Genomic DNA, 10,388 nt, shown 5'->3' with positions numbered 1-10,388 from the left:
CCCCCCCCCCCCATAAATGTGACTCCCAGTGTCTGTAAGTTGTGGCTTGAGACCCTCGTTCATATTATTTTGTCATCATTGTTCCATCATTGCCACCCTCTATGATTCAATTAGGACACACGGTAATACAAAAGGGGGTTCACCCATAGTTAATCATAATCTTTATTCACTAGGGAGGTCCTTTGGGTAAAGGAGGGCTGATACACACACAGAAAAGTGTGTGTGTGTGTTAGCCCTGTAAAGGCCCCGATGAGTTGTCTGTGGAATAAGGGAGGGGAATAAGGACGGAGTGAAGGGAGGAAGGCTTCTGTTTTGATGCACTCTTTCCTCTCAACTTTTTCCCCTCCGTTTTTTTCCCTCCCTCTCAACTGCTCTTCAGATGTTCCTCATTCCTTCAAATGGTTCCTCTCCCTCCTCCTTCTGTCCTTCACTGTGTCTCAGTAGGATCTGCACATTCTAATCCGTTCTGCTCGAATGCCCCTAACGGACAAACACACACACAGTTCCTCACACCCACTAGCTCACTTTCACACAAGCCATGACACACACACCTTTTCCACTTTCTTCTCTCTCCCTCTCTCTGACACAAATGAGCACCTGCAGGCTTACTTGGATAAGCACACGCATGTACAGAATGTAGGCTTGCGTGTGTACACACACACACACACACACACACACACACACACACACACACACACACACACACACACACTGGCGGGATGTCTGTCTTGTCAGCAGCTGGCTCCTGGGGTCTGCCCTTCTGCTGCTGTTTTTGTCTCCTCCTTCATTTCATATTGGATGCTGTGTGTGTATGTGCATGATATAGTGTGTGTTGAACTGTAGCATCATGTTTGTCTAGGAGTCAGCTAGAAAGCCCAAGTTTTTCCCAGCCTTCTCTCTAGGAGTTTGCCTGCCTGTGTGTGTTGACCTGTAACTGTTTTGAGTCTCCCTGATTTCCTGCCTGGTTACTGATTAAAGCCCCCTGCACCTAAACACATGTTCAAGTTCAAAGTTAAAGCCTTTTATTGTCATTATACAAAAAATACAACAAATTTGGAACATGGATTCCACGCCTCTTTGTTCATCTTCTCCTCTTGCTCTTCAGGCTATGAGAAGTACAACTCGATGCGAGCGGACGCCGCCCTGTGTTTCTTGGAGAGGGTGGGCATGCCGGATGCCAAGGCCATCGCAGCGGAGCAGAGGAGCTCTGACATGATGACAGATGGTGTGGATGGGTAAGAGAGCAGCCTTTACTCAGCCCTGCTTTTATTCTTCCATCTCTGTGATTTGTCCCATTGTAACAACAGTTTAAACAGCTGCTAGCTTATATGAAGGTTTTTATCAGTTTCTATACTTAATTACTTTGAAATATAAATGTCAGGGATTTAATTTCACCAAATACCTTAATGGTGATTGGAAAAATCTTAAGTTAAACTTTATCCTTATTTTGATTTATATCTTAATTTTTCAAATAATTCCAATATTCCCTCTCCTCTTCTTTGTGTTATATTGGAAGTTAAAATGAGCCATTCTCTTGTCTCTACAGTGAGGATGAGGATCCTGAGTACAAGCCCCTGCGTATGCCTTTTAAAGATGACATGGATGACTTCACCAACTCCCCCCTGGATGACACGGTAGAAGGGGACGCTGAAGGTAAGCTTTGAGTACACCCAGAGGCAGGGACGGTAACAGCTGTTCTAACAGCAGAATAATTTAAGCTTTCTATAAGCAGAAGTTCAGAAGGCTCTTGAGTAAACCAAACTGTGAAATCTTCTTTTAACACCGTCCCAAAGAGCCCCCTTTAAAACCATGCAAGATCTCACCAACCTATTCACATCCTCAGTGTGTTTTTAAAAAACAAAAAGTAGGAGAAAGATGTTGTTTTGTATGCCTTTTCCGTCATAGCACATAAAACACAGGCTCTTTGCTGGGTGCTTTACAATGAAGCCTAAAATGTATAAGAAGTGATGGAATAATATCACTGTTTTCACTGTTTGCCATCACAGTGCCGTTATTAAAGTGTCTCTGGCATTAGACAGGTGATGTTAGCATAGCTGTAGATGTACTGATTCCACCCAGTAGCTGCGATAATAAAAAAACAACGGGAAAACGTATGAGGCTGGTCTTAGAAATGGGAAATAACAGCTAACGGAAGGTCATTAAATGTAAGGTAAAAACAAATGGCATCACTCTATACCTGGTTAGTGTTGCCTCACTTTATATAAGTGTGTGGTAGCGTACTAGTCACTTTGCTCAGCGCCCCGCCTCCAATACCTGTCAAATACCAATAATGAAATAACTCATGCCATCATTGGAGTGGGGCCAGATTAGAACGAGTGTTCAGGGCCAAGAGACTTTGGTGGTAACAGGAAGAACCGGTGCTTAATCGGGCACTAGCTCCGAACTGGCCGTGGATCTGCTTTGGTGGGAAAGGGGCAAGTGTGGTTCCTGACTGTGTTCCTCCCTTCTCTCATGCAGCTAAATCAGGTGAGAATGGTCAAAGTGGACCTGCTCCGGGCGGAGCTTCGGGCTCCAACGAGCGACTCTATTGGCCGGCCGCCTCGGCTCTGACTGCCCGTCTGCGCCGCCTCATCACGGCCTACCAGCGCTCCAACCGCAGGGAGCAGCTCCGCCAGGAGGCCGTCAACCGGCCCGACGGGCGCAGGCGGCGGCGCAGGGACTTCCTGCCTGCCATCGGCATGGTTACCGACACAGGAGGAGGGGGGGCAGCCTATATCCAAGATGGAGCAGGGGTGTTCATGACGGAAGGAAGCCCGTATATGGCTAAAGGAAGTGCCTACTTTGCCAAAGGTGGGCAGTTCGTGGCAGAGGCGTCGCCGGTGATGACTGCCAGCTCCCTGATGCCTGATGGAGCCATGTACTACAAGGAGAGGAGACAAAGGTAGGGCTCATTTAACGTTGCTTGTATAGGAATGGTGTTAAAGAACTGTACCAACAAACATATTTATTTTGTAAATGGACCTTTGCTCACACGTTTTCTCTATCAGATGGACTCGTCGTGAGGAGGCAGATTTCTACCGTGTGGTGTCCACCTTCGGGGTCGTCTTTGACACTCAGCGTCAGAAATTCGACTGGGCTCAGTTCAGGGCCTTTGCTCGACTGGACAAGAAAACAGATGAGAGCTTGGAGAAATATTACTACTCGTTCATTGCCATGTGTAAGCGGGTCTGCAGAATGCAGAACAAGAGTGAAGCGCGTAAGTTACTGTGACACAGAAACAAATGTATTTCACCTCTAAATAACAGCTGTGTGGTTGATGAAGTTTGTTTGAGTACTAGGGTAAAATTGTCTAACATGTATGATTCTGTATTTTACCTCCTCAGAACTCCCAGACCCCACCCTGATCATCGACCCGATCACAGAGGAGCGCGCCTCCCGCACCCTGTACCGCATCGAGCTGCTGCGGCGCATCCGGGAACAGGTCCTCCCCCACCCGCTGCTCTCTGAGCGCCTCAAGCTCTGCCAGTCCTCCCCTGACCTCCCGGAGTGGTGGGAGAGCGGACGCCATGACCACGACCTCATCCTGGGGGCCTCTAAGCACGGAGTCAGTCGCACAGATTATCACATTCTAAACGACCCCACCTTGGCCTTCCTGGATGCTCACCAGCGTTCCACCAGCCAGAGAGGGGGAGTCAAGGGAGAGAACACCAAAGCGGGGATGGGAGGACCGGACACTACCGGACTTCTCCTCACCTCTGACGAGCTGGCCAGCGCCGCAGCAGCTGCGACGATTGCTATGAATGCAGCTCAAGAGGAGGAGGAGGAGGAAGAAGAAGGGAAGGAGGAGAAGACGGAGGTCAAAATGGAAACGGAACAAGGAGACGCTAACAACATTCCATGTTTTAAGACTGAAGCTCCTGGGGAGCAGAAGGAAAATGAGGCAGAGGTCAGAGAAGGGAAAGATGACATTGCTGCGTCGCCGAAAGAGGAGGGTAAGTCCCAGACCAAAGTAGAAGAAGAGGAGCAGGAAGAGCTGAAAGAGGAGCCCAGTGCAGAGGGAGAGAAGAGTTCCAAACCAGCAGAGGACGAAGAAGAGGAGGTACCAGAAGAGAAGAAGAGTCTGACTCCTGCTGACTCTCCCACCGCTGAGCTCACAGAACACCCCCCCTCCTCTCCTAAAGCACAACCCCACCACAAATCTGCAGAGAAAGAGGAGACTGAGGTGAACCCAGAGTCTCCAAAGTCAGCTGACCCAGAGGAGGAAGAGAGGATGGATGAAGATGACAAATCAGAGAAGTCCTCTCAGGCTGAAGGTACTGGAACATGTATTTCTCTGACATTAGCTGGAGTAGTGTTCATTGTTTGTCATGTTTCCCACAGGGATGATGACAGTTCTACATGTAGCTCTAACACACTTACCTACCTCTACTCTTGTTTATGATTATCCCATTGGGGTTGTTGTTCTCCAAAAATGAATTTTGAGCCCCTTCATATGTTTTGATAATCCTCTTTTTAATTTAGAGTGGCAGCCTAACTTTCCCTCTGTCAACACAGCGAGTGCTGCATCAGAGCAGAAGAACTTTGATGAGGAGAGCATGGCCTCTCTGAGCACGTCTGCCCAGAACGAAACCAGAGATGGCTTCTGCCCCGACGACCTGCCGGAGACCACAGCACTGCACGCCTTACAAGAGCGCGCCTACGCCTTCTCATTCTGGCCCAAGGTGAGTCCAATTATAGCCAGACAAATAAAGAACATCCAACAAAGGCTGCGTGATTATCATACTGTCATTATTTGATAACTCCGGTTGTTTCCACTGTTTTATAAATGGCTGCACATGTTTCAGATTACATCACAGCGTTATGGATTAGTGATTTCAGTCATCAACAACTCTGAGGGAGATTTTCTGGTATTTTATAGACTGAAACAATCAGAAGCAGATTGTTCCATTATAGAAACAAATACTCAAAGAAACAGGAAGATTCTACCCTCTGAGGGTTTTATGTGGAACATCTGTTCAGTGAGTGCTGAGTTCCAGAGAGTAGCTCAACAGTGATTGTAGATATGGCAATAGTGAAGCCACTGGCATTAGCTTAAATGATATAAGTGCAATATAAGCCTATAGTATTACTGCACTGTGTAGGAAAAGCTCTAGTGGTGGATATGAACAGTCATATCACAGCTTCAGACCATAACTGCATGTGTTCGCTTGTATCCAGAACTAATAAACCATTTGTAGACTTCAAGATGATGCAACATGGTATACTGTTACTTTATAAACAAAACCCAGCTCTAATCAGCTCTCTGCCCCCCCAGGACCGGCTGATGATCAACAGGATGGATAACATCTGTGAGACTGTCCTGAAGGGCAAGTGGCCTGTCAACAGACGCCACATCTTCGACTTCCCCGGCAACCTGTTGCCAGGGCAGGGCTCCGCCCTCCCCACAGCGGCCGCCGCCACATTGACAGAGAGCCCGCTGCAGAGGCGGAGCCTCGCCGAGCTCACCATGGCCGTCATCCACACACCGTACAGCGGGAGCGAGGACAAAACACTGTCGCCACAGTTTCATGTGAGTGCACCTCACATCGGTTTATTATGAAAAATATATATATTCAAAGCCTTGTTTATAACTTGTCACTTTTAAGCTTGATAAGAAAACATTTACATTATTGATCCCCATTTTGGAATATTTTATGCAAGGCATTGTATATATATATATAATGTGAAAATAAAAGCAGAAAATATACAAACACAAAATTATAAACATCTCAAAATAGAACTAAAATATGTTGACAGTGAACTATAAATCTGTGAAATAAACACTTTGGAGGGCCATATTACAGCAGGATTTTATTTATTTTAAGTGTGTAAGTAATAACATATTAATGATAGAGTTTGAGGATCAGTTACAAACTTAAACCTAGTGCTGCGCTATCCTGATCTGTGTCAGTTGCTCCCAGTTCTGTGACTCCTGCCATTAGACAGATGCAGTTTAACTTCCCCTGATGTTGTAGGAAGACGCTCTGACCCTGCCTCGCCAGAGGAGGAGGAGGAGGAGGAAGATTGAGATCGAGGCGGAGCGAGCCACTAAGAGACGTAACCTGATGGAGATGGTGGCTCAGCTGAGAGAGAGCCACTCTGCCACGGACACCCAGAGCCAGGCCATAGACCTCACCAAGGTGCAGCCATCGTTCATTCATATCATGCAGAACGACAAAGAACTAATATTGTAGTCAAACTAAAACTGATGTGATGTGTTGTTCAGGGTATGCACCATCATCATAAGGCAGCTCCCTCATTGGCCGGCTTTCCCAGTGCCCTGGCAACAAGCCCCTCCCTCAAAGCCCAGATGGAGTTGCTGCTGCAAGCCCCGCCCTCTGCGCACAGAGCCAATGGTTCACTGGAGGCTGACCTGCCAATCATGAGGAGGAGGCGGGGCCGCAGGAAAAATGTTGAAGGCCTGGAGCTGCTGTTCATGGGCAACAAGAGAGCAGGAGGGGTAAGCAGTGTGTTGAACAAGCAGGACAGATTTCAGTGTTGCACAACAGCTTGTCAATGTTCCTTCTCCCCCGCTCTCCGTCAGGATGATGCTGATGGGACGAAGGCTTCAGGTGTGGAGGGGCTTCAGGATGCTGCTCGTGCCCACAGACCCGTCCCAGAGCAGAGCCCCAGTGCCAGGTCTCTGGCCTCTGGCAGTATGGAGGAGGAGGAGGCTGCCGTGTCCAACAAAGAGCTGGGGGAGTGGCTGAGGCAGCACCCCACCTACACCATGGACATGGCTGCTTTCACACCAGTACGACCCCTCTTTACATTTATCCATCTTCTTCACCTTAAATCCTTTCTTAGTGTAACCAGAAGCATCATATCGGTTGTTCTCTTGCTTGCCTTTCTCAGCCTCTAGTTATTCACACCTTTGTATTTGTGTCTTCCCACAACAGAAGAGCGAGGATGTACTGCTGTCTCAGTTTTCTAAGCCCAAGCAGAAACGCCATCGCTGTCGAAACCCAAACAAGATCGACATAAACACCCTGACTGGAGAGGAGAGGGTGCCTGTGGTGAACAGACGCAACGGACGCAAGGTGCAGTGAATACCTGAGGACCACTGCCTACATGTTGAAACTGAATTGATTTTCCAAGGTAAACTAATTTCATCTTCCTCTTCCTCAGATGGGTGGGGCCATGGCTCCACCAATGAAGGAGCTTCCCCGATGGTTACTGGAGAACACAGAGTATTCCATCGCCCCTGATTGGACCGATATAGTGAAACAGTCGGTTAGTAAAAGTTAAAACCTGTCAATAATGACTAACTGTTTATAAGAAGTCTCTGTTACACCATCTGTTTCCTGTAAGCCCTCTGAGCCCAGCCCTCTCACTTTCTACGTGAGTAGTTTGTTTTCTAACCTGAGGTCCTCCTACCTGCAGGGTTTCCTCCCAGAAGCCATGTTTGACCGTCTCCTGACCGGCCCTGTGGTCAGAGAGGAGGGCGTCCGCCGCAGAGGAAGAAGACCCAAATCTGAGATCGCCAAGGCAGCCGCTCAGGCTTCAGCAGCAGCTCAGGCTGCACAGGTCTCTCTGCTGTCTGCTGCCTCATCTGCAGGTACACACACACACACACACACACACACACACACACACACACACACACACACACACACACACACACACACACACACACAGTAACCCCCTGTCATCTCTGATCTGTTAAATCACAAATTCTGTGTTAGAGTACTTGAGAGCAGTTATGATTCAAAGGCTTCCTCATCATAAGCACAGCAGCCACAGTGTAGATATGGCAACAAACTAAACACTATAAGACTAGTTCAAGAAGAAACAGAGTACAAATAAATGACCAAGTAGTGCAGGAGAAGTAAAATAAATACAATAAGCTAAATGTTGCAGAGAAAGTTGTAAGTGACCTATAAATGCAGGAGTACATGTAGAATGTTCTGAAGGGTTGTGGATGTTCCTCTGTGTGTGTGTGCAGGAGGCATCAACCCTCTGCTGCTGAGCAGTCTGTTCGGGGGCATGGACCTGTCCTCCCTGCAGAGCCTGCAGTCTCTTCAGCTGGCTGCCGGGCTGATGGGCTTCCCCCACCCCTCGGACCCCAAGCAGGCGGCTGCCAGCGCCGCTGCCTCCATGCTGCCCCTAATGCTGCCCGGGATGGGGGGCCTGCCCAATATGGCCGCCCTCCCCAACATGTTCAGCCTGAGCGGGCTGTTTGGCGGGAACCTTGCCACGGTGGCAGCTGCCGCCGCTGCATCCAGCCCCCGCGCTGCGACGTCCCAGAACAGCAACGGAACCATGCAGTGTGAGGGGGGGGACGGAGAGGGGGAAGACTATGACGAGGAGGAGGCAGTGGAGGAGGTGGAGGCTAATAGTGAGAGAGCCGCGAAGAAGGCGAGGAAGAGGAGGAGGCGGGAGCAGGCAGGAAGTGATGTCACTGCTCAGACCCTCGCTGCTGACTCGTCAGTGGCCTCCATCAACGGGGACGCCGCCGCCTTGCTTGCTGCAGCGGGCATGTCGGCCAGCTCTCTGGCCTTCAACCCCTTCCTGCTGTCCACCATGGCCCCCGGCCTGCTCTACCCCTCCATGTTCCTGCCTCCAGGCCTGGGGGGGCTCAGCCTCCCGGGCTTCCCCTCCGCCTCCACCCTGGCCGAGCTGCAGAGCGCCATGGCCGGAGCTCTGGGGGGCAACGCCCTGACCACAACCCTCCCCAGTAACCAGGAGAGGAAGGGGGAGCTTAAAGCTACAGCAGAGGAGGAGGAGGAGGAAGACAGTGACTTGGCTGAGGAGAAAGACGGAGCGGAGGAGGAGGATGAGCTGAGAGAAGATTCAGCGCTGGAGGATGTAGGGATGGGGGAGGAAGAGGAGGAGGAGGAGGAAGTGGAGGAGGTGAGGGAGGCGGCAGGAGCGTCTCCACTGAAGGACAACAGTGACTGAATAACACAGTGAACCCCCCCTCCCCCTACCACGTTTACACGCCTCCACCAGAAATATCCAAACTGTTATGAATCCTGTTTTTTTCTTTACATTGTTGTTGATGATTTCTCACTGTTATTATTTTGACCAGGTGTATGACTATGCGTCAGAGAGTGTGGTGTGCGTGTGTTAAGTTAAACCTCTCTGATGGATCATCAGGGAAAACCCTTCAGACCCTTCTCTGCCCTCAGACTTCCCATGTTCCAGCAGAGCTATGATTCTTAATTATTATATTAGTATCGCTGCTGCTCTCAGACTTCACTGGTCGTTTTGCTTCCTTTAACGCCTGGACTGTTAAGTTGTTGTCGGCAGCATCGCTTCGCAAAAAAACGGCATTACGTCTGACTAACAACGTTGCTGCGAGAGGAATTGTGGGTAATGGAGTTGGAACTGTTCTGTTTCAGAGCAGAGTTTTAAGTTCTCACATATTGGACCAGGTAGACTCTGAGGAGGCAGAGAAACCAGACTGGCCTAAACTCAGTCTCACATACTGATCATAAGCCACACACACACACACACACACACACACACACACACACACACACACACACACACACACACACACACACACACACACACACACACACACTACCCCCGCAGCTGTTCCTGTGTGTGTGCGCGCGCGTCACACTGAACCAATACTGTTACCAGTCCCACACTGTCAGTCTGAGTCTTTCCACCGCCGCTCCTCTTCCTGTCTCTCGGTGGGAAGCAGCCTCACGAGGACTCTGTGATCGATGACTCCTCGTCAATACTAAGTTCCGGAAGGAGTAGTATTCGTGCTCGCGGTGTCACATCTATACCGGTTGTTCGATTTGTGATATTCCTGATCGGAAAGTTCTTCTTTGTCTCGATGTTTATTTACTGGTGCTCACGGGTCGTCTTCATTTTTAATTTATGTTATTCGCGATTTACAACGTCTCTTTTCAACATTCACTGGGTATATTTACGTCCCTCATTGTACATCTTACAAACTTCGCCAACACCTACAACAGGAGAACACTACACACACGTCCTCCGGTAGTTGAGACGACGAACTTCGCTCAGACAAGCCCCGTAACCTGGAACCGAAGGAGGGACGTCTCGGACGATCCAGAGAAGTCGACCCGACGGCCGACTACCCGGAAGGGGTTGGGAGAGCTGCGGGGTTCGTCCGCCACGTCGCAGGCGACGGAAGGTACGACGGGCGATTACGACGGGCCTACCGCCGGACGGGTATACCGGCGGGAGGGTTGTAAAGTCGAGACTCGCCGGACAAACCGCCTTGAACGGGTGCCACCGTCCGACCGGCCGGCGGACGTAAGGTCTGCGGCGACGCTGCAGGGTCTTGCGTTGCCTTGGTCGTCACACTCCCCCCCTGCCTGCTCCTTCTGATACTGCTCCTCCTCCCGTCACCTCCTGGCCACCTCGGGATTATCACTCTCTCGGCGGGCTTTCTTCCGCTCCTC

At 49.9% G+C, this 10,388-nt stretch overlaps 1 protein-coding gene across 1 annotated transcript; it reads left to right on the top strand.

Moving 5' to 3' along the window:
- Positions 1-1,091: 1,091 nt before the first annotated feature.
- Positions 1,092-9,442, top strand: LOC104963397 (chromodomain-helicase-DNA-binding protein 7-like). The gene is made up of 14 exons (XM_010791981.1): positions 1,092-1,235; positions 1,547-1,653; positions 2,479-2,902; positions 3,009-3,217; positions 3,345-4,274; positions 4,516-4,682; positions 5,276-5,530; positions 5,976-6,140; positions 6,227-6,460; positions 6,545-6,754; positions 6,900-7,040; positions 7,129-7,233; positions 7,384-7,558; positions 7,946-9,442. The coding sequence occupies exons 1-14, from the start codon at positions 1,126-1,128 to the stop codon at positions 8,899-8,901; spliced, it is 4,188 nt and encodes a 1,395-aa protein (XP_010790283.1). The 5' UTR covers positions 1,092-1,125; the 3' UTR covers positions 8,902-9,442.
- Positions 9,443-10,388: the final 946 nt, after the last annotated feature.

The sequence above is a fragment of the Notothenia coriiceps genome, unplaced genomic scaffold, assembly GCF_000735185.1.
Source record: "Notothenia coriiceps isolate Sejong01 unplaced genomic scaffold, NC01 NC01_scaffold00036194, whole genome shotgun sequence".
In the NCBI taxonomy this organism is placed as follows: domain Eukaryota; kingdom Metazoa; phylum Chordata; class Actinopteri; order Perciformes; family Nototheniidae; genus Notothenia; species Notothenia coriiceps.
Note: the sequence above shows the minus strand (reverse complement) of the source record. Positions and strands in the feature narration are given on the sequence as shown.